This window comes from Hyperolius riggenbachi, chromosome 7 (genome assembly GCF_040937935.1).
Source record: "Hyperolius riggenbachi isolate aHypRig1 chromosome 7, aHypRig1.pri, whole genome shotgun sequence".
NCBI classification, from domain to species: domain Eukaryota; kingdom Metazoa; phylum Chordata; class Amphibia; order Anura; family Hyperoliidae; genus Hyperolius; species Hyperolius riggenbachi.
The window spans coordinates 25,502,837-25,527,877 of record NC_090652.1 but is presented as its reverse complement, the minus strand read 5'-3'; the positions used below and the strand labels follow the sequence as shown (position 1 = coordinate 25,527,877).

The window sequence follows — 25,041 nt, the reverse complement described above, 5'->3', positions numbered from 1 at the left end:
TCATGTTACATGGAGGTGGTAAGATTGTAAAACCAAAATTGATGTTTGTACCAGGCTATATGTAGTATGGGTTTTACCTACACAATCTGCTGTACACAATTAGTCAGTGATTGGCCAATCATAATTGAGTGTGTACTAGACCAGGCTTTAGACTAGTTCTTCTCCCCATGGTGGATCTCAAGCTTTTTTTTTTTTTGTTCTTTACAAAAGCATTCACATGTGAAGGGGCTATACAAAGATGACTGCCTCCTTACTCATTTGCGCACTATTTTGGCAGTTGGATTAAGGCCACTAGGCCAGATGCCCATTTGCAGCAGCGTTCTGTGATTTAAAAAATTCACTAGCAATTTCCAAATTGATGAAGATACGGAAGTGATTTCAATTTAACCCTTATTGGCTTGAATGCAATCGCTCCGTCCCAATGTCAAAAATTCTGCAGTGTGAAAAGAACTTATAGTGTCTGAATCCCAGGGGTACTCTGATACCCCTTTTTTTAAAATCCGAATTGATGCGGATCTGGATACTTAGTAGAGATGAGCGTAATGACGTAATTACGATTTCGCAAAATTTCGCGTAATTAGTGTAATTACGATTATGGCCGTAAGTACAAAATCGTAATGAAGGATTTCGCGAAATTTCGCGTAAGCGTAATTTTCGCGTAATTTTCGCATTACAGCCTCAAATTTGGAGAGTATATTAAGGAGATCAGGAGGAATAAGAGGAAAAAAATTTTTTTCAAAAAGACCTTATAGTTTTTGAGAAAATCGATTTTTATGTTTCAAGGGCGAAAATGTCTTTTAAATGCGGAAAATGTCAGTTTTTTTTGCACAGGTAACAATAGTGTATTATTTTCATAGATTCCCCCAAGTGGGAAGAGTTTTACTTACTTCGTTCTGAGTGTGGGAAATATAAAAAAAAAAAACGACGTGGGGTCCCCCCTCCCAGACCTCTTTAACCCCTTGTCCCCCATGCAGGCTGGGATAGCCAGAATGCGGAGCACCGGCCGCGTGGGGCTCCGCACCCTGACTATACCAGCCCGCATGGTCCATGGATTGGGGGGTCTCGGAAGGGGAGGGGCAGCCAAGCTTTCCCCCCTCCCCCTCCGAGCCCTTGTCCAATCCAAGGACAAGGGGCTCTTCTCCACCTCCGATGGGCGGTGGAGGTGGAGGCCGCGATTTTCTGGGGGGGGGGGGGGGGGTTCATGGTGGAATCTGGGAGTCCCCTTTAAAAAGGGGTCCCCCAGATGCCCACCCCCCCTCCCAGGAGAAATGAGTATAGAGGTACTTGTACCCCTTACCCATTTCCTTTAAGAGTTAAAAGTAAATAAACACACAGACACTTAGAAAAAGTATTTTAATTGAACAAAAAACATAACCACGAAAAAAGTCCTTTAATATTCTTAATTAACCATTAATACTTACCTGTCCCTTTAAAAGCCAGTTCCCACGCAATATCCTCGGAAATATACTAATCAGTTACAATGTAACAAAGTTATTACAATGTAACAACTTTGTTACATTGTAACTACGCCGCACCCGACGTCACTCGCCGCTCAGCCGCCGCACCCGCACGCACCCGACAGAGCTCTGAGCTATATAGCTCAGAGCTCCCTAAGCATCTTTGTATTTGGGCTCCAAGGAGCCCCATTGGTCCTTAGCAGACCAATGGGGTTCCTTCTGATTTAAAGGAACCCCATTGGTCTGCTAAGGACCAATGGGGCTCCTTGGAGCCCAAATACAAAGATGCTTAGGGAGCTCTGAGCTATATAGCTCAGAGCTCTGTCGGGTGCGGCGGCTGAGCGGCGAGTGACGTCGGGTGCGGCGTAGTTACAATGTAACAAAGTTGTTACATTGTAATAACTTTGTTACATTGTAACTGATTAGTATATTTCCGAGGATATTGCGTGGGAACTGGCTTTTAAAGGGACAGGTAAGTATTAATGGTTAATTAAGGATATTAAAGGACTTTTTTCGTGGTTATGGTTTTTGTTCAATTAAAATACTTTTTCTAAGTGTCTGTGTGTTTATTTATTTTTAACTCTTAAAGGAAATGGGTAAGGGGTACAAGTACCTCTATACTCATTTCTCCTGGGAGGGGGGGTGGGCATCTGGGGGACCCCTTTTCAAAGGGGACTCCCAGATTCCACCATGAACCCCCCCCCCCCCCCCCCGAAAATCGCGGCCTCCACCTCCACCGCCCATCGGAGGTGGAGAAGAGCCCCTTGTCCTTGGATTGGACAAGGGCTCGGAGGGGGAGGGGAAAGCTTGGCTGCCCCTCCCCTTCCGAGACCCCCCAATCCATGGACCATGCGGGCTGGTATAGTCAGGGTGCGGAGCCCCACGCGGCCGGTGCTCCGCATTCTGGCTATCCCAGCCTGCATGGGGGACAAGGGGTTAAAGAGGTCTGGGAGGGGGGACCCCACGTCGTTTTTTTTTTTATATTTCCCACACTCAGAACGAAGTAAGTAAAACTCTTCCCACTTGGGGGAATCTATGAAAATAATACACTATTGTTACCTGTGCAAAAAAAACTGACATTTTCCGCATTTAAAAGACATTTTCGCCCTTGAAACTTTAACATCGATTTTCTCAAAAACTATAAGGTCTTTTTGAAAAAAATTTTTTTTCCTCTTATTCCTCCTGATCTCCTTAATATACTCTCCAAATTTGAGGCTCTTAGCATTTAAGGGGGCTTTGCTATTAACCCTTAAAGTCGGCGGCTTTTTTACATTATACGGAGCGTTACGGTTTAACGCGAAATTACGGTAGCGTTTAATGCGAAATTACGGCATGAACGAAACGCGAAATTACGCGTTGAAAATTACGCTTACGGTATTTTCAATTACGATTTTAATGGCAATTACGCTACCGCAATTTCGCATCGTAATCGCGAATTTCGCATGCGTAATTATAGTAATGCGAAATTACTAAAATTTCGGCTCAACTCTAATACTTAGCTATCCGGATCGTTCCGGTACCCAAATCTGATCAGATATCCGAACCCATTATCCGGGAAATCCGAATTGATTCGGATATCCGGTTAGAAAATCGGAAGTGGCCTTTAAAGGGAAGGTTCAGGGACTGTCTAAAAAAAATAAAAATCCGCATCCACTTACCTGGGGCTTCCTCCAGCCCGTGGCAGGCAGGAGGTGCCCTCGGCGCCGCTCCGCAGGCTGCCGGTGGTCTCCGGTGGCCGACCCGACCTGGCCAGGCCGGCAGCCAGGTCGGGCTCCTTCCGCGTTCCAAAATGCGCCTCACGGCGGCGCGCTGACGTCATCGGACGTCCTCCGGGCTTTACTGTGCAGGCTCAGAGTAAAGCCCGGAGGACGTCCGATGACGTCAGCGCGCCGCCGTGAGGCGCATTTTGGAACGCGGAAGGAGCCCGACCTGGCTGCCGGCCTGGCCAGGTCGGGTCGGCCACCGGAGACCACCGGCAGCCTGCGGAGCGGCGCCGAGGGCACCTCCTGCCTGCCACGGGCTGGAGGAAGCCCCAGGTAAGTAGATGCGGATTTTTATTTTTTTTAGACAGTCCCTGAACCTTCCCTTTAAATTGCTTCCAAAATGTTTTTATAGTAAATGATGCATGTAGCATCATGTTTTTTTAAAGAGAAACACTAATTATGTGGGGAGTTAAAATACCCCCCCCCCCCAAAAAAAAGCTGTAAATTAACATCAGGACTAAGTTCCAGACAGCAGTCGTGCAGCCCATATTGTGTCCAAAGTCCAACCGCACAACTGGGCCATCAGTTTTCAGCCCAGACGCCTCCTAAAAATTAGACAGCAATTGTGTTTAGATAGACTATGGCACCTAGTGTTGGTACCACGGCACAGTTCAAACATTAAAAAGGAGAGGTTCCTGGAAGCAGTCATACTGCCGCATTCGGGGCCTCCCCACAACTGGGACAGCACAGTTATCAGCCCAGACAACTCTAAAAATTACACAGCAATTGTGTTTAGATAGACCATGGCACCTAGTGTTGGTACTATGGCTGTAAAATTTTTTTTTTTGAACCAGGCTTATTAGTCCAGCTGGAACCAGGAGGTTGTGGTGGTAAAGGGTGGTAAGGCAGCCAGGCATAGTGATTCCCAGCCACTTCATGTCCCCCTCTTGCCAACAGGGGCCAGGAATTCACCATCCACCCAAGCCTAGTTGATTTTGAGAAACGTCAGTCGGTCCACAGACCTGGTGGACAGACGAGAGCGCTTCTCGGTGACCATGCAACCGGCTGCACTGAAGCACCTGTCGGATAGCACGCTGGAAGGCGGGCCGGGCAGCACTTCCAGGGCGTACTGCGCCAGCTTGCTCCAAATATCCAGGTGCTTGACCCAGTAATCTAAGGGGGCTATAGGGGTGTCGGTGTCAAGCCCGCTGTAGGACCCCATGTAGTCTGCCACCATCTGGGTCAGGTGCTGGTTCTGGCTTTGAGAGCCGGATGCTGCTGCAGGCACTTCCTCTGTAGGCAGCTGTACTGGCGTGGCGTATTGTGCCTTTGTCAGAGACGGAAGGTTTGTTGGGTGCCTGCTGCTGCTGGATGCAGGCACCTGCTGCTGTGCTGGCTGGACTGTGACAGCAGGGGGGGTGGGAGGCTGGGGGGAAGGCTTCCTCCAAGCGCTGAACCAGATTCCGCTGCAAGTCCCTCATTTGACGCACAGGGTCTCCTCCTACAGACTTGAACTGAGTCAACTTCCCCTTCAGCCGTGGGTCTAGCATCAGGGTGATCCAGATGTCCTCCCGAGCACGCATCTGCTTCACCCTTGGGTCACTGCGCAGGCACTGCAGAATGTGTGCTGCCATGGGGAAGGACGCCATCTCAGCTGACACATCATCGGTACCCCCAGAGCTGACAGTGCTGTCCTCCTCCTCTGACTCCTGAGACTCCTCCTGCTCTCTCCTCCCCCCGCACCACGGCAGCTGCACTCGGCTGTGCCCCCTCATCTTCAAGGTCAGGGACCTTCTACTCCAAGTCCTCAACCTCCTCCTCCTGCCGCACAGAGCTGGATGGACTGTGCAGGTGGCTGCTGCTCCTGCTAGATCAAGGCTGTCTCTCCCACTTCCAGCAGAGTATAGAGCGCCTTGGCCAGCATGCACACCATGGTCAACCACTCACACACCGACTCACGGTCCCGACTGACCATGTTGGTGGCCACCAGGAAGGGTGCCAGCACCAAGTACACCTGCTGCATTTTTCCCCAATCAGCACTGGGGATGAGGGGCGGGAGGCGGGTGGTGCTGGTACCCGACAAGGTGGCGGCCACGGTGGCATAGGCCAGGTACTACTTGACAGCCTACCTCTGTTCAACCAGACGCTCCAACATGGCCAGGGTGGAGATCCATCATGTTGTCACGTCAATGATCAGCCAGTGCTGTGGGAAGTTCAGCTCCAGCTGCACGGCTTCCAGGACGTGGGAGGAGGATCCCATCTGCCAGGGAACTATAGGCTTTTAAAAGCCAGCTTACATACCTTGGCCAGGATATGAACCCAGGTCTGAGTGCTTGGTAATCAGCTCTCTTAACCGCTGGTCCACCACCAACACTACATGCTGAAGGCAGCCTAGCATGTACCATTATGATCTATTCTAGAGAAAAATGAGATACCAGAGACCCCAGATAGCCATGTAGATCTCTCGCTCTCTCGCGCTCTCTCGCTCTCTCATTTCAGCCATCTTGTTATTGGCAGGGTTCTAGAACTGGGTGGGTAGGTGATACAGTTGGTCACAGGATGACTAGGACTAATATTTGGGAAAGTGGGTGGAGCCTACAGCAGCCAATCAAAATTCACTTTTTGATTTTCAAGGGAAATATTTACATTGCTGCCATTCTTACACTCTTAATGGCAGAGGCCTAAAATATGCTACAGTCAGTCACTGGGACACTGGGGTTTAAATTCTGAAGGGAGCGTGTCAAAAACAGCCAATCAGATTTGTTTCATTTCAATGGTAAAATGCAACTTCTTGATGCCAAGGACCCCAAAGCTCATAAAATTGGTCATTGAGTGACTATATCACGATTACAAATAGTGGGCGGAGCCAAAAACAACTTTTTTATTTTAATGGGAAAATGTAAACTGCAGCTATTCTTACACTGTTATTGGCAGGGTTCTCCAACTTCACACAGTTGGTCACTGGATGACTAGGATTAATATTTGGCAAAGTAGGTGGAGCCTACAGCCGCCAATCAAAATTAACCTACTGATTTTCAAGGGCAATATTGAAACTGCAGCCATTCTTACACTGTTAATAGCAGAGGCCTCAAACCTGCTACAGTCGGTCGTTAAGTGTCTGGGGTTCAAATTCAGTAAAGGGGTAGAGCCACAAACAGCCAGATTTCTTTGCTGGATAAACTGCTTCCATTCACACAATGTTGATGCCAGGAACCCGAAAGCTCACAAACTTGGTCATTGAGTGACTATGTGTCAAGGTTACAAAAACTGGGTGGAGTCAAAAACAGATTTTTCTGGGAAATTGTAAACTGCAGCCTTTCTTCACTGTTAATGGCAGGGTTCTCAAACTTAGCATAGCTGGTTACTGGGTGACTGGGATTAATATTCAGAAAAGTGGGTGGAGCCTATAAATGCCAATCACAAATCACATGTCGCTTTTCAAGGAGAATATTAAAATTACTGCCATTCTCGCACTGCTAATGGCACAAGCCTCAAACCTGGTACAGTTGGTCATTGGGTCACTGGGGTTCAAATTCAGAAAAGGAGACAGAGCCACAAACAGTGAATCAGATTTGTTTCATTTCATTGGAAAATACAAATTATTGATGTCAAGGACCCAAAAGCTCACAAACTTGGTCATTGAGTGACTGTGTGTCCAGGTTACAAACAGTGGGCGGAGCCTAAAACAAATTTCACTGGGAAAATGTAAACTGCAGCCAGTCTTACACTGTTTATGGCAGGGTTTCCAAACTTTACCCAGATTAATATTCAAGGAAGTGGGTGGAGCCTATAATAGCCAATCAAAATTCACCTGTTGATTTTCAAGGGGAAAATTTAAATTGCTGCCATTTTTACACTGTTAATAGCAGAGGCCTGAACCCTGCTACAGTTGATCATTGGGTGACTGGGGTTCAAATGCTGGAGAGGGGGTGAAGCCACAAACAGCCAATCTGATTTGTTCAATTTCTATTGGAATATACAAATTATTGATGCCAAGGACCCCAAAGCTCACAAACTTGGTCATTGAGTGTTTGTGCGTTAGGGTTAGAAAGTGGGCGAAGCCAATACCCGTGAAATGCATACCCGGGCAACGCCGGGTCATCAGTGGGTGGAGACAAATACAAATTTCACTGGGACAATGTAAACTGCAGCCATTCTTACACTGCTAATGGCAGGGTTCTTAAACTTTGCACAGTTGGTCACTGGGTGACTGGGATTAATATTCAGAAAAGTGGGTGGAGCCTACAAAAGTGAATCAAAATTCACCTGTTGATTTTCAAGGGGAATATTTAATTGCTGCCATTCTTGCACTGTTAATGGCACAGGCCTCATCTATATCTTATATATTATATCTAATATATAAAATCGGATGTATGTATGTATGTATGTATGTTCCACAATCACTCAAAAACGCCTTGACCAATTTGCACGAAACTTGGTACACAGATCCCTTACTACCTGGGATGATAGGTTCTGGGAGTCTCGCGTCCCCACTGCACACCTGGGCGGAGCTACAAACAGCAAATCAGATTCCACCCATTAAAGTGAATGGAAAGAATGGAAAAGGCTGCCATTCTCACAGTAATCAAGCCAGAGTCCCCACACTTGGCACAGTTGGTCACTTGATGACCGAGGTTAAAAATCCAGGAAAAGTAGGTTAGGCATAAAACAGCCAATCGAATTTCAGCCATTCATTTTGAAAGGGAAAATGTAAACTGCAGCCATTCTTACACTGTTAATCGCAGGGTTCTCAAACTTGGCACACTTGGTCACTGGGTGAATGAGATTAAGATTCAGGAAAGTGGGTGGAGCCTATAACAGCCAATCAAAAGGCACCTATTGATTTTCAAGAGGAATATTGAAACTTCTGCCATTCTTAAACTGTTTATGGCAGAGGCTTCAAACTTGCACCAGTCACTCATTGGATGACTAAACTCACACAATGAGAATAGCACAGAAATGAAGAATGTTTGCTGCTGTGAGGAGGGGGGTGGATTCCAATCCCCAGGGCGTAGTAGTGATAAAAAGCAATATGTGCCTCAGCGCAAGCAGAAAGTTTACCACAGCTGGATTCATGCACTCAAACAGGGTGTTTCCGGTTTCTCTGCGTCTCAGCATACCACAGTGTTTTCTGCACGTATCCCGGCCAGTGAGAGCGCCACCCAGCTTCCTGGCTATGGACCAGATAACATGCAATAGTGTACACTGCGATTTAAGGGAACCACACAGACGGTAGCCACTTACTGGATAAAAACTTGATTTATTTGCACATAGTAAAATGTGGAGGAGGCTACTTTTTACTATGTGCAAATAAATCAAGTTTTTATCCAGTAAGTGGCTACCCTCTGCGTGGGGTTCAAATTCACTAAAGAGGTGGAGCCACAAACAGCCAATCAGATTTCTTTGCGGTATAAACTGCTTCTATTCACACAATTTTGATGCCAGTAACCTGAAAGCTCACAAACTTGGTCATTGAGTGACTGTGTGTCAAGGTTACAAAAGCTGAAAGTGGAATCAAAAACAGATTTCCCTAAGGAAAATATAAACTGCAGCCCTTCTTCACTGTTAATGGTAGGGTTCTCAAACTTTGCACAGTTGGTCACCGGGTGACTGGGATTAATATTCAGAAAAGTGGGTGGAGCCTACAATAGCCAATCAAAATGTGCCTGTTGATTTTCAAAGGGAATATTTATATTGCTGACATTTTTACACTGTTAATAGCAGATGCCTCAAACCTGCTACAGTTGGTCATTGGCTGACTGGGGTTCAAATGCTGGAGAGGGGCGGAGTCACAAACATTTGATTTGTTTAATTTCTATGGGAATATACAAATTATTGATTCCAAAGCTCACAAACTTGGTCATTGAGTAATTATGTGTTAGAGTTAGAAAAGTGGCCGGGGCCAACACCAGCCAAATACATACCCGGGCAACGCTAGGTCATCAGCTAGTATGTTGTAATGAATTACGATAGCAGCAACCTTACTCATCTGCTCCACCATATAAGGCAAAGGCCCTACCCCATTCTAGAATAATAACACATCATTTTTACTGGAGGCTGGGTTGGAAGCAGGAAATTTGTACGCATGTGGCAAATGGACCATTTGGGCACCGCCATTGCCATCAATTTTATTTACTGGTAGTTGAAATTTGTGCACCTGTTAAAACTATTATAATTCTAAACTATGTACTGGACACTATCCTTTTCAAACAAGTTACAGATTACCCAGCAAGCTCAGGGTGAACCAAAACTCCTAGGACTCTCTCCAATATGTGGTATTTGCTGAACAATACAAAATATTGGCTGGTCACTGGCACTGCAGGTTTACTTTACAGCTGGTTTACTTGTGGACCTCATAGCCACTTTTGCTTTCTGTTGGCTTGCAATGAAACAAAATATTGGTAAAGGAAGGCTTGTTGTTGTACAGACCGAGTGCTGCACCTTCAGCACTGCAACTCTCAACCCAACCTGCCTGCTCCACGGAGTGTACACAGAGCCAAGCCAAAGTCTCCAAGCTCTTGCTGACCCAAGAGTGTATCATCGAGGTCAGGGGTGTCAAACCCAAATACAAAGTGGGCTGAAATTGAGCTCTGGGACCAAGTTGCATGCCAACCTCAATGTCTAGTGGCCACCTCTCTCTCTCTTATTTATAAAGTTCACTGGTGTTTAATAACCCCCCCTCCTTCCCCTAGTGGCCCTCCTCCTCTCCTACTGGGGTCTAGTGGCCCTCCTCCTCTCCTACTGGGGTCTAGTGGCCCTTCTCCCTCCCCTATACAGTTCCATGGTGTCTAGTGGCCCCCTCCTTTCCCTATACAGTTCCCAGGTGTCTACAGGCTCCCTTCCCTCTCCTATACAGTTCCCTGATATCTAGTGCTTTACCCCTTCCCGTATGGCTTCCCTGGTGATCTAGGGCTTACCCTCCAATGTAGCTTCTCTGGTGGTCTAGAGTGGGCCAAACATAATGCAAAGTGGGCCAAATTTGATAGCTCCGAGGGCCATATCTTGCCCATGGGCCGGAGTTTGACATATATGATCTAGGTCCTCTGCAAGCTGTGGAGGTTACTGATCCTCCATGCAGCAATTAAAAACTATTACAACTGGTGTTTTACTATTAAGTTTACAACCACCTTATCTCCTGCACAGCATTCCAGCTGCTGGAGGTCACTGATCCTCTGTGCAGTGTTTGAGAAAATATGTGTTTTCTCTTGACAAGTTTACAGTTACTTTATCTTCAGCTGGGCAATTCAGCTACGGGGATATTAACTCTTCAGCACCAGCACTTTATTAACCACTAGTAAAAAGGCCCGCCCATTAAAAACGGGCTCTAGGCCACGGCCGCTACAACTTGCAACACAGATGCGTCTCGCTCGCCCATCCCCCAGCGCTGTCCGAAGAATATGCACACAGGGAGATGTTGCTTGCTTGGCAGTTGGAAAAAGCTGTTATTTCCCACAATGCAATGAGGTTCACAGACAGCAAACTTGAAGCAGGTCTTGAACTTGAAGCAGGTCTTGAAGAACGGACACAGGGGTTTTATTGTATAGGATAAGTCAGATTCTGTGTGAGATTAAAGGACCACTATCGTGAAAAATTTTAAATAAATGTAAACACATACAAATAGGAAGTAGGTTTCTTCCAGAGTAAAATGAGCCATAAATTACTTTTTCCCTATGTTCCTGTTGCTTACAGGGAGCAGTAGGGATGGTCGGAAATGCCAATTTCCGATTCCGCGGTAAATCCGCATTCCGCCATTGCCAAATACCGATTCCGCTTTCCGCTACCAATTTCCGCATTCCAATGCGGAATTTCCGCCGGAAATCGCGGAAATTCCGTCCGACTTTAACATCGATTTTCTCAAAAACTATAAGGTCTTTTTGAAAACTTTTTTTTGCATCTTTTTCAGAAGATTCTGCTTAATAAACGCTGAAAATTTGGTGTTTCTAGGACTTACGGGGGCTTTGCTATTAACCGCTAAAGTCGGCGGATTTTTACTGTAATGTAAATGCAGAAAATAAGCAGATGCAGATTTTCTGCATTTTACATTACAGTAAAAATCCGCCGACTTTAGCAGTTAATAGCAAATCCCCCTTAAGGCTCATACACACATCAGACTATAGTCTTTGGAAAATGAAAGATCACAGACCAATCTTACCCCCTTCCATGTAGTATGAGAGCCATACTCTACACAGTCTTTTCTATGGAGCTGAACTCCACATCAGAAAAAAATCTTTGCAAGATGCTGCACACACAGATGCTGTACAGACACAAAAGATCAGTATCTGCAAAAGATCTGTTCCTGCCAAAAATCCATTCCTGCAAATTGCAATGATAGTCTATGAGATCTGCAGATCATCATACACACATGATTTAACTGACATTCATCTTCAGATCTGCAGATCTGAAAATCCATCCTGGTGGATCTGATCTGCAGATGAATGTCAGTTAAATTATGTGTGTATTGAGTATGAGTTTATTAAACTGAATCTTCTGAATAAGATGCAAAAAAAAGTTTTTAAAAAGACCTTATAGTTTTTGAGAAAATCGATGTTAAAGTCGGGCAGAATTTCCGCGATTTCCGGCGGAAATTTCCGCGATTTCCGGCGGAAATCCGCCTAACACACTTGCATTACCGATTTCCGCATTCCGATGCGGAAATGCAATTTCCGATCGGAATTTCGGAAATTGCATTTCCGTGGAATCCGAATGAGCATCCCTAGGGAGCAGTAGAAATCTGACAGAACCGACAGGTTTTGACTAGTCCATCTCTTCATGGGGTATTCTCAGCTTGGCCTTTATTATTTATAAAGACATTCCCTGAGAAAAGTATTTATACAAAGGTGCTGGTCAGCCTCCCTGCCCGCTGCACACTGTTTTGGCAGTTAGATGGTGCAACTGCCATTTACTTAGTGCTTTTGAAAATAAAGAAAACCCTGAGAATCACCCATGAGGAGATGGGCTGGTCCAAAACCTGTTGGTCCTGTCAGACTTTTAATACCTACTGTAAGTGACAGCAACATAGGAGAAAAGTAATTTATGCGTCATTTTTCTCTGGAAGAAACATACTTGTTATTTATGTGATTTTACATGTACAATTTAGCGATTTTCGTGATAGTGGTCCTTTAAGCTATAGTAAAATATCTATATTTAATACCGATATTTTTCTATCATTTTTTACACTCTAATAGTGAAATATCGGTAAATGTATCAGGATTATTGGGCGCCCAAACTTCCAGGCGCACTTTTTGATGTATGCCTTGGGGAAGGCCAATCGCTCTCACAGCGTCCTAAACATTTTGGCCTGACTGCATTATTATGAGGCCAAAGAGACACTCTTTAAAGCACTGCATAACACTCCCTCAGGCCAGAAACCCACTAGCAGTGCTTTTCTGAGCGGCGCGCTTTGTGATTTGAAAAGCTAATGTAATGCTATGGGTGTGATCCCAACAGAGCGATGTGATTTTATAAAAATCCCCCACAGCATTGCATTAGCAAGAGCTTATTCAAATCACTAGCGACTAGAAATCGCTTTTAATGGGTTTTTGGCCTCAGTGGCCTACAAAGAAGATGATACCTCTATTTTCAATAACTTGTCCTTGATAACATTGCCAAAACTAGCACCGTGAAACCAGTTACGCAATTGCTTCGAGAGGCTAACATACCCTATAAATGGGGCTTTCCTTTTCGGCTCATTGGCCTCAATTCACTAAGGCCTCTTTCCCACCAGGACGTTGCGTTTTAGGGGACGTTATGGTCGCATAACGTACCCCTAACGCAACGCCTGGTGGTGTTGGAGGTGGACGCCAGAGTGAGCCACGTTGTGCGGCTGTTGGTGCGCCTTTTTTGTCTCATACCTTGCGGGGATCACGTGATCGGAACACTCCGCATCACGTGGTCCCGCCAGCCAATCAGCGGCCGCTCCAGGAAGCAAACACAGCAGAAGTGATGAGAAGTCCGGCTCTTTTCAATGAATCAATTCATTGAAAAGAGCCTGACTTCCTATCTCTACTGTTCAGAATCGATTCAGAGCAGCAGGGCTGAACCTAGTGATCGGAAGTCCGGCTCTTTTCAATGAATCGATTCTGAACAGTAGAGATTGGAAATCCGGCTCTTTTCAATGAATCGATTCAATAAATCGAGCCGAACTTCCCATCACTACACGGCAGTGCAGTGAATATTAATTAGCCATGTGGCTAACAATAGCGGACTCTCCCCTCCTCCTTCCCTCCTCAAAAAAACAACAAAAAAAAACAATACTGAGCATGTGCAAACAGAATGCACAGCATGCTGCACTTTTAAATAACGTGCAGCGTTACAATGTAACGCAACGTGGGCACTGTGAACAACCCATTGATTTTACATTACTGTGAGTTGGGCTGCGTTACAGGCTGCTCTAACGTGCGCCTGTAACGTCCCACTGTGAAAGCAGCCTAAAGGCAGTTCAGTAAAATCAATTTGTTCGGTAAAATACCTCATTCAGTATTTTACACTTTATTTTTCCAACTTTACTAAAGCTTTTCCGCATGAGGTAGAAGTTCAGTAATTTACCGAACAAACATGCCTCAATTCACTAATCCCTGCTCGGTAACTGTCACTTACCAGCCTTGTAGTAGGTCAGCTGAGAGGCAGGGAGCTGCGTGTATCACTTGGAGGTTTTCTGTCCGGTGCATCTCGGACATCCCTTTAGATGTGCTGCAGCCACCAGGGGGAGCTCTTCTGCATGCCAGAATACAGATTTTCACATCTAAAGGGATGCAGAAAAGCCTCATAAAAAGTCTCTTTCCCCTGCTCTGCTACAATGAAGTCCCGCCTTGCAGGGTGTTGGACCCAGTCAGCTTGAAAAGTTGGGCTGTGTGGATCTCCCTATTGGCTGCCTGGCAATATTACCGAATGGAGAGAGCATGGAGAGAGTGAGTTATCGGCTGGTCAGAGATGGAGCAAAATATCAAACACTTTTGCCCGGTTTACCGAATGCATCTATCTTTGTGAATTTTTTTACATTTCCTGAGGCATTTACCGCACAAGTCGCTAATTTACATCACTACTAGAGATGGGGATCAGGGGGGGCACAGTGATTCCCGCATATGCAACATTTTGGCCCACCGCTAAATCTAATACAACTACAGAAAGAGAAATATTGCACTTATCACCCTCTATATACACAAATTTACAGATAAATGGATTTATGGCAGGGTCAAGGACCTGGAATTTTCTGTGCGCCATTACATTTTCCATTTGTCCATCTTTGGCTATCAGGAACAACAAAGGGATGATTTGCCTATTCAGCAGTGTTGCATTGTGGGACACCTCAAAGCTCACTCCAACCTGAATAATCGCAAATACCTTCTTTTTTAAGCAGGTACATTTCTGTTTTGCAAACGTACTGTAGGAATGTGAAAGTAAAAGTTTTGAATGAAGAGCACACACCTTTGTAAACAGTAAAGACATTCCTGTATTCTTTATCTGTACAAACAGGTTGTACCTTTCCCCCTGATGGTCAGAGTGCAGCGATAGAGGAGTCATGCTGGCTGCCTCTCCCACAAGCCAACCACTGTGATTATGGATTGCAGGAAGACCCCCCTCCTGCTGCTCCTGCTTCTCTGCCACACAGGTCAGTATGATTATATAGATTGCTAGCTGTGCTTTTACTAACAGATAAGAGACTTTCACATCTAGACAGTCTCCCAGGTCTTCACCCTCTGTTCTCTCCCTCCTTCTCCCTCTATAAGGTACACGGAGCACAGGATGAAGAGAGCTTATTCTGTAGTTATTTTTAAATGTAAGGTTATGTCAACACTTGGGATTAACCAGGCTCATGTTTACCTCACAGGAGCCTATAGGCACAGATGTCCTGACACCCTAGACTCCGCCCTCCATGAACCTACAAACCTCCAGCAAACTGCACTGCAAGTGTGCTGGCTGTCCCAGCTGTCACTTCTCCCTTACTTCCCTTGCCCATCATAGGTAGCTACAGGGGTGACAGGAAATTTGGGCGCATGAGGCAAGTGGACAAAAAGGGCGTCGCCATTCACTCCTATTATAAATATCGTTTGATGGGCGACGAACAGGAAAAAAGGGCGCCGGAGATGATTAATGTTTTAAAACGGCGCCTGGAGATTATTAACGTTTTCAAACTGCGCTTGTGATGACTTAAGTTTACAAAATGCGCCAGTTTACATCCGACTGAAGGGAGATCTCATCAGTGGAATTCTGCAAGCCAGGTGAGTAACCTCTCATGTACACTCTCATCAGGACTCTGGATAGGGAAGCAGGGAGGGTGGCACTAGGGGAGGGGAGTGAGCCGCATTTCCATTATCAGGCGCCCGTAGGCACATGCCTACAGTGCCCTATGGTAAATCTGGCCCTGGTCCCTCCAGATCAAAGTGTTGGATTTTGAACGCTGCCGACTCCAGCCCCCACCACTGCAACATGCAATATAAATATTACGTGTGTGCATTCGGGCAAGGTACTAGGGGCGCCGCTGCTGGATCTTGTCCACCACTGCATCATCCCTATGTGGATCACAGTGCCAGTCAAAGTTTGACATTTTGATCCTCTCCAGCACCATGCAGCGATGTGCAATAACAAACTTAAAGAGAATCTGTACTCTAAAATTCTTACAATAAAAAGCATACCATTCTCTTCATTATGTTCTGGGCCCCTCTGTGCTGTTTCTGCCACTCCCTGTTGCAATCCTGGCTTGTAATTGCCAGTTTTATGCAGTGTTTACAAACAAAAGACATGTAATCTAACCAGAGTGTGATACGCTGAGAACAGCTTACTGTGTGACTCATGCAGAGCTTGGAGAGGGTGTGTAAAGCTTCTGCCTATCACAAGCAGTGCTGCACATTCCACACATTCCAACCTGAGCCCGACAGAGCCGATGGTGGAAAGAAGATAAGATTTATTACAGAGACAGTGCAACTAGGTAAGGCTGCAGTAAGACAGACCACATTAGAACAGGCATAGGAACTTATAGGATAGAAGAAATAAGGCTCAAAATTTTGTTACAGAGTCTCTTTAAGGGGACCATACACTGGTCGATTTCAGCCATCAATCAATCGATCGATTCTATGGAATTGATCGAAAATCGATTCTATCAAATCTATCTATCGATCATTTTGCAGTCGATTTCGTTCGATTTGATCTATCTGACAGGATGGGAAATCTAGGTTGATCTGCTGCTGGCAGCAGATCAATGGCCCATACCATAGAGTTGCATTGGATCTACTGATACTGAGCGCGCCCAAGCTGGGCTGCAGCTCTCTCAAGCTGCTCTATGCGCTTTGAGTCCTATGGGAGAAAAGCGCTTTACAAATGTTATTGTATTGTATTGTATTGTATCTAATGGTCCAATAATGCATATAGATAGATTTCTAATGGATTTCATCCTGAAATCTATTGATCTGTTCCTAGTGTGTGGCACACATCAGATTCAACTTGACAGACATCTGACAAAAATCTATCTGATGGGTCGAATCTGACTGCTGAAAATCTATCAGTGTATGACCACCTTTACACTGGTGTGCTTGCAATGGGACGGAGCTACAGAGTGCAAGCTGGGGATAGCCTCGCCCCAACCATTTATACCTGTTCACCTCCTCGCTCTAGTTTGCGGAGGTACAAACCCCCCAGATCCCTGCTGCCAGCACACATCCCGATCACCCATGTACCCCTTCAAAAAACACACCGGAAAAAATGAAGTTCTGAGAGGGATGTGGGTGATCAGAAAATAGAATTGGAAAGGGTTAATGCTGCCAGATCTTTCATGATTGCTTTGGGTGACAGTTTATTCCTAATCACTGTACAGATGCGCTGCTGGGCTCCCTGTTGAGCAGCCTGTTCTGCCCTATGAAGAGGGGATGGGAGAGTTTAAGAGGAAGGTATCCCATAACAGGCTACAGTGTAAATTACAATGGTAGTTGATTGAGTAAAGTCTATCTTGGCAGGTCTCTGAAAAGGGGAGTTGCCAGAGTCAGTCTCTAGTAGGTTTCCACTTGGAAAGGTCACAACTGATAGTTTCAGGTAATAAAAGCCTGCTTATCTTGTTGTGCCTTCAAGCTCATTCACTAGTATAATGAGAGCCATATAACCACATGATAGTTTCAATGTTTATTTTGAATCTAGTATTTTATTTATTCAACCTGAATCTGATGAGAATGTGTTGAAACTAAGGCATTTACACTCCATATTATGATTGAACTTTTCATGAACTATCGATCGGATTTGCCTATTGCATAGATTTGCCTGGCATTAGGAAGCACAAAGCTAACAGCTGTGAACCTGCTGTAATCTCATCTAAATATTAAACCACTTATCCCACCACTACAGTATATCTACGTCCTCTGTGACTTCATCAAAGCCAGGAGGACATAGATATATGATTTTGTGCTATTTCACAGCTGTGCCCGAGCAGGCACACTCCTGTGCGCACCCTCGGCACATTCAGCAGCAGTACTTATTGGTGAAAGGGAACAGGGCACTATCTGCATTGTGTTTATGTGTTCTCCCCGTGTCTGAGTGGATGTCTCCCAGGCACTCCAGTTTCCTCCGCCCACTGTACTGTAAGTGAACGACATTGCAGGAAATGACGAGAGTGGAACGCACGCTGGAACGCGGAAGAGGGGAGTCATGCCCGCCCGCTGCCTGATCATACTACGCTGCTGCGCTTAATAGCTGGAGGGGGAGCGCAGAGCGGGAGACCCCGGTGAGGGGGGGGGGGGTCCGACCCACCTCCTTGCCACTGTGCCTTCTGCCCCCCTTCCTGCCTGCTACCCCTTCCAGCCTACCTATTCTGGGGGGTTATTATACGGGAGGGGGGGGGGGCGACATCTCACAAGTTTGCTTCAGGCGGCAAAAAGTCTAGAACCGGCCATGCATATGGCTATGGTAGGGATTGGATTGTGAGCCCCTCTGAGGGACAGTTAGTGACAAGACAATATACTCTGTATAGTGCTGCGGAAGATGTCGGCGCTATATAACAATCGCCAGCATAGCACCAATAAAAAGCTAATAAGATGGATGAAGGAGGGCACTAGTGCACCCCTCCAGTCAAGTGGCCCCGGTGTGGTCACAAACTCTTCATCCTCTATTGCTATGCCATTGCCTCCTGGGTGTTTCCCAAAGCGGTGATGAGTGATTCTGCATCGCTTGGCACAGCCACGGGGACTTCCTCCTGGCTATTCGGCGTAGGGAGCCAGTGGAATATGAAGGAGACAGAGAACAGGAGATTAGATGGGTCCTGTCCAAAGCAAGCAGCGTGAGGAATATCAAGATTATATATTTTATTGTATAAAAGCAAAAAGGCCACAATGGGTCAAAACAGTAAGGCTAGTTCACACTAGGCACTTTGGCAGCGATTTGCTGATCATTCACCGGCAATCAGCAAAGTGCTGCTGCTAATGCAAGTCAATGGTAGTGTTCACACTGTCGTGACTGCCAGTGATTAGTGATTTGCTGAAATCTCAAACTTGGTGCGTGCAGCATTTTTAGAGCGATTACATTTTATTGTTCTAGAATCACAAAACCCAATCACTCCAAAATGACTTTCCTGTGCAGTGAAAAAAACAGCATTTTGCTGATTGCTGGCGGTCAGCAAAAGACCACCGAAGTGCCCAGTGTGAACCAGCCCTAACAGTCACAACACGTAAATAACTATGCTGCGGATACTGGGTATGACAATCTATCTATCTACACATGCATGTGTCTAAGTCTGGGTGGGAATGCCTAATCAGGCTGATATAACCCTGTCATGACCTCAATGTACACAAAATACGATAGCTGATCGCCCCTGGCACCTACATTAGTAAGCAGGGGCGTAACTAGAAATTACTGGGCCCCTCTGCAAAACTTTGGATGGGGCCCCCTCCCCCTGCACACTGAATAAGGACTGTCTACAAATCTTTTTCTACAAAACTTTGGATGATTCGTTATCAGTGGCTAAGCAGATGCAGTCATTAGAACAATGGTGCAGAGAGCAGAACGTTTTTTCTCTACTTGCCCTTAGTTGTCAGTCTCTCTGGATGGGGCCACCTGTGGCTTATGGGCCCCCCTGCAGCTGCATCCCTTGCAGGGTCTATTGTTACGCCCCTGTGAGTAAGGCCAGCTAGGAGTAGTCACACTGGTCCACTGGACAGTCCTAGTGAGGGATCAGAACAAGTGCAAACATAAACCATGAAAACCTAACATGTTTTGCCCTAAGAAAGAGGGCTTCTTCAGAGGAGAGCTCTTATCTGAGTCACTACTAGGGATAATCAATGAGATGCAAATACTTCTGAAATTATGCAATTTTTTATGCAAATGTCTGTAGTTTAAAAATGGACCATTCTATTTAAACCCTGTTTTAAACTGATTGGTCCATTTTCAAGCTGCATACATTTGCATAAAAATTTGCATAAATGTGCATCAACTCGGAAGAATTTGCATTTTTGTGGTCATCCCTAGTCACTACATGTGTAAGGCAGCTCTGTTATTTTGGTAATTGTGGTTCTTTTTTTCTTATATGTATTCTTTTACACCCATAGTATTTCCTTTTCTTAGAGGCACTTAGGCTATCACCCATCCCAGCCAGTGAGTGGTCGCTGGGTGACAGGGAGGGGTAATGCATCTGTCAGAGGACACACTAGCTAATCTTCTCATCTGGCATGGCTCCTCTGAAGAGATGTCAGTCACTATATCAGGGCCAATAGCATGGTTTGATTTGCTAACCATTTGCTGCAGCCAATGCATTTCAATAGCTATCTCTATCTTCATCAGGGCTGATACCTAGCTTACATGCCACACCTCCAGTTTAATCTAATTCTGTTGTGGCAAATGATATACTTGTATGTGTGTCGCCAATGGTTGGCTATGATCCTGACAGCTTTCTGGCACATATATTGTGGTACAATTCAATCACAGAACAAAACGTCAGTAGGGTTTCATTGGCCAGTAAATCTCTTCTGAGCATAAGTAAAACATAAAACATTTTATTATATATTGAAAATAGACAGTATGTCAACATTGGTATTAAAACGTCCACACGTCACGTTAGTAATTATGTACAATGTGCAGCCTGACACATGTTTCGTGGCTTTTAAAAAGGGGCTTATTCAGGGCCATTAAATTGCGGTTCGACATACATGATGATGAAGAGTAAACCTTAGTTTCATAAAAGACAATAAACAAATCCTTACAGATGCTCAAGATATCTCCTTCCACAAACCATCTAATTACATCGCTAATTTTGATCAACATGAATCTGTCAGTAATTGTGTGGTCAGGAGAGCAGTATAAAGTATGTATCGTAAAGCCTGCTATCAGGCATGGTGAAGGATAACGAGTGATGGTAAGGTGTATCCAGATGGATGGACATATATTGTGGTCCTCATTCTTAATGCTGGAACGTCTATGTGCTGGGTGAGGCTGGGAAACTGGGTATGACCACTGGTTGTGACAGGTCCACTTTCATTTTATGTGTGATTGTTTCTATCATTTGTTATTGACAATAGATTGAGTTGTGGTTGTGATGTAATAATACCTATGAACTATCTTCATGTTTTACAGGGACAGCTCTGGAGATGGTCGCACCTTCAGAGCATATAGCCAGGCTGGGATCTCAGGCTTACATTCCCTGCTCCTTCACAGAGGATACGTTCCCCGTGGATTCAAAATATTTTGCTGTGTTTTGGTATTTTGAAAGAAACTACATTTTAAGCTATGATGAGACAGCAGCTCTGACAGCAACCAATCACAAATATTCTCTGAACAAAGAAGAAGCATTAAATGGCAATGCTAGTCTGATAATATCCAACCTATCTGTATCAGACGGTGGAGTCTACACCTGTGCCGTGACGCATAGTCCTCTCAGAGTGGAGAAAGAAATCAGAGTGGACGTTCAAGGTACAGCTCTTCTCATTTTACATCAAAATGAAGAAAGAAAGGAGCAGAGCACCGGAGGATTGCTGCTTACCTGTGAAACCCAAAATATATATCAATACAAGCACAATGGTGTGAGGGGCAGCCTGACAGCCGTTTCACGGGTATGACCCGCACCATCTGATGAGAAACGGCTGTCAGGCCACTCCTCACCCTGGCCTGCTGATTGCTGATTAAACACGTAAGCAGCAATCCTCAGGTGCCCAGCAGGGTTGCCAACCTATTTTCCAATTTTTGACGGACAAAAGGCCCCAAAAAGCAGGACACTCCAAATTTTGGACGGACAGGGGGCGGAGTTGGGGCGGAGTTAAAAGCGCACTTTTAAGTAGAGTTGTGGGTGGCTCTAAGCTCTGGCCATTATTATTATTTTAAATATTTATATAGCCAGGGCTGTGGAGTCAGAGTCGAGGAGTCAGAGCAATATTTGGGTACCTGGAGTCGGTGGTTTCATAAAAGGCATCGGAGTTGGATGACTTTTGTACCAACTCCACAGCCCTGTATAAAGCAATGACATCTTCTGCAGCTCTTTACAGGGTACATAGTCATGTCACTCAATCCTCAGAGGAGCTCACAATTTAATCCTGTTATAGTATAATGTCCTACCATAATTTTAGGTATTTAAATAGCACTTAAATCTGCGGTAGCAATTCACAGAGTAAATTATCATGCCACTGACTGTCCTCAGAGGAGCTCACAGTCTACTCTAATCCAGGGGTGGGCCAACTTTTGACTCAAGGGCCACATTGGGTTTTTCACGTTTGACTGGGGGGTTGGACCAGAATAGGAGTGCGGCGCCGTGGCAAAAAAATGGTGTGGCCACGACAGGATGTGGGCTGAGCTAACTGTTATGTAACAGAGTAACACAAATACAGTGGACCCAAGTTCTCTCCTAAAACACAGGTAAAGTGACCCTAAAAGTAATTAGACAATGTTCCACCACCCACAAATAACAACCTAGGACAGCGAAGCACGTATGCCAAGCGCATGCGCATAGGATAGCAGTCTGAAAGCGCACTGGACAGCAGGAGCACACACTACGGGACGGGTAAGAACAGACAAGTGATTTTGGGGAGCATTTGGATAGACAGTGCTTCTAAATATGGATGCTTGGCAACCCTGGTCAGCCATCTACCTCAGAGGGGTAGATTATTATGGCATTTTTCATATGTCCAAATCTTGCCTTGGTGGTGCAGTAAGGTTTTATTGTAAGGTACATTTATTTCCTATTATATAATTCACTGAGAAATGGCTGATATAATTTATGTATCTCCTTTATGAAACTATAATAGAAAATACATGCACCTCACAATAAAACAAAAGTTGTGTGCAATACTAGACTACAATAGTACACTAAGTTGCACAGCATAACTTTAGGGCAGATTTTCATCCATTATTAGCATTGTGTGAGACATGCAGCCCTGCCTTGCTTGTCAGGGCTCTGCATTATGTCACACACATAGAGTTGAGCCGAAATTTTCGTAATTTCGCATTACTATAATTACGCATGCGAAATTTGCGATTACGATGCGAAATTAGCGTAGCGAAATTGCCATTAAAATCGTAATTGAAAATACCGTAAGCGTAATTTTCAACGCGAAATTTCACGTTTCGGTCATGCCGTAATTTCGCATTAAACGCTACCGTAATTTCGCATTAAACCGTAACGCTCCGTATAATATAAAAAAGCCGCCGACTTTAAGGGTTAATAGCAAAGCCCCCTTAAATGCTAAGAGCCTCAAATTTGGAGAATATATTAAGGAGATCAGGAGGAATAAGAGGAAAAATTTTTTTTTCAAAAAGACCTTATAGTTTTTGAGAAAATCGATGTTAAAGTTTCAAAGTAAAAATGTATACATTTAAAAACCCGCCGACTTTAACGGTTAATAGCAAAGCCTGCTTAAAGTTTAGGAACACCAAATTCCTAGGGTATATTAAGGGGATCAGTGGGAATAAGAGGAAAATTTTTTTTTTCAAAAAGACCTTATAGTTTTTGAGAAAATCGATTTTTAAGTTTCAAGGGCAAAAATGTCTTTTAAATGCGGAAAATGTCAGTTTTTTTTGCACAGGTAACAATAGTGTATTATTTTCATAGATTCCCCCAAGTGGGAAGAGTTTTACTTACTTCGTTCTGAGTGTGGGAAATATAAAAAAAAACCGACGTGGGGTCCCCCCTCCCAGACCTCTTTAACCCCTTGTCCCCCATGCAGGCTGGGATAGCCAGAATGCGGAGCACCGGCCGCGTGGGGCTCCGCACCCTGACTATACCAGCCCGCATGGTCCATGGATTGGGGGGTCTCGGAAGGGGAGGGGCAGCCAAGCTTTCCCCTCCCCCTCCGAGCCCTTGTCCAATCCAAGGACAAGGGGCTCTTCTCCACCTCCGATGGGCGGTGGAGGTGGAGGCCGCGATTTCCTGGGTGGGGGGTTCATGGTGGAATCTGGGAGTCCCCTTTAAAAAGGGGTCCCCCAGATGCCCACCCCCCCTCCCAGGAGAAATGAGTATAGAGGTACTTGTACCCCTTACCCATTTCCTTTAAGAGTTAAAAGTAAATAAACACACAAACACATAGAAAAAGTATTTTAATTGAACAAAAAACATAACCACGAAAAAAGTCCTTTAATATTCTTAATTAACCATTAATACTTACCTGTCCCTTTAAATAAATGATCCCACGCAATATCCTCGGAAATGTTCTATCAGTTACAATGTAACAAAGTTATTACAATGTAACAACTTTGTTACATTGTAACTACGCCGCACCCAACGTCACTCGCCGCTCAGCCACCGCATACACTTACGCGTCCTTGCAGGACGCTAAGTCCCCGCCGGCTCCCGCTGTCCACCCCGCCCACATCTGTCACCCACATGTCACCCACATGTGGGTGACATGTGGGTGACATGTGGGAGAGGCGGGGAGGACAGCGGGAGCCGGCGGGGACTTAGCGTCCTGCACGGACCCGACAGAGCTCTGAGCTATATAGCTCAGAGCTCTGAGAAGCATCTTTGTATTTTGGCTCCAAGGAGCCCCATTGGTCCTTAGCAGACCAATGGGGTTCCTTCAAATCAGAAGGAACCCCATTGGTCTGCTAAGGACCAATGGGGCTCCTTGGAGCCCAAATACAAAGATGCTTAGAGAGCTCTGAGCTATATAGCTCAGAGCTCTGTCGGGTCCGTGCGGCGGGTGAGCGGCGAGTGACGTCGGGTGCAGCGTAGTTACAATGTAACAAAGTTGTTACATTGTAATAACTTTGTTACATTGTAACTGATAGAACATTTCCGAGGATATTGCGTGGGATCATTTATTTAAAGGGACAGGTAAGTATTAATGGTTAATTAAGAATATTAAAGGACTTTTTTCGTGGTTATGTTTTTTGTTCAATTAAAATACTTTTTCTATGTGTTTGTGTGTTTATTTACTTTTAACTCTTAAAGGAAATGGGTAAGGGGTACAAGTACCTCTATACTCATTTCTCCTGGGAGGGGGGGTGGGCATCTGGGGGACCCCTTTTTAAAGGGGACTCCCAGATTCCACCATGAACCCCCCACCCAGGAAATCGCGGCCTCCACCTCCACCGCCCATCGGAGGTGGAGAAGAGCCCCTTGTCCTTGGATTGGACAAGGGCTCGGAGGGGGAGGGGAAAGCTTGGCTGCCCCTCCCCTTCCGAGACCCCCCAATCCATGGACCATGCGGGCTGGTATAGTCAGGGTGCGGAGCCCCACGCGGCCGGTGCTCCGCATTCTGGCTATCCCAGCCTGCATGGGGGACAAGGGGTTAAAGAAGTCTGGGAGGGGGGACCCCACGTCGTTTTTTTTTTATACTTCCCACACTCAGAACGAAGTAAGTAAAACTCTTCCCACTTGGGGGAATCTATGAAAATAATACACTATTGTTACCTGTGCAAAAAAAACTGACATTTTCCGCATTTAAAAGACATTTTTGCCCTTGAAACTTAAAAATCGATTTTCTCAA

At 45.3% G+C, this 25,041-nt stretch overlaps 1 protein-coding gene across 2 annotated transcripts in view; it reads left to right on the top strand.

Moving 5' to 3' along the window:
• Nucleotides 1-14,670: 14,670 nt before the first annotated feature.
• Nucleotides 14,671-25,041, top strand: part of LOC137524176 (uncharacterized) — a 128,050-nt gene continuing 117,679 nt past the window's right edge. For both annotated transcript variants that reach the window (XM_068243756.1, XM_068243754.1), the window contains exons 1-2: nucleotides 14,671-14,768; nucleotides 20,702-21,037. In XM_068243756.1, coding sequence (XP_068099857.1) covers nucleotides 14,717-14,768; nucleotides 20,702-21,037 — 388 coding nt within the window. In that variant the 5' untranslated portion in view covers nucleotides 14,671-14,716. The remainder of the gene's footprint in view (nucleotides 14,769-20,701; nucleotides 21,038-25,041) is intronic.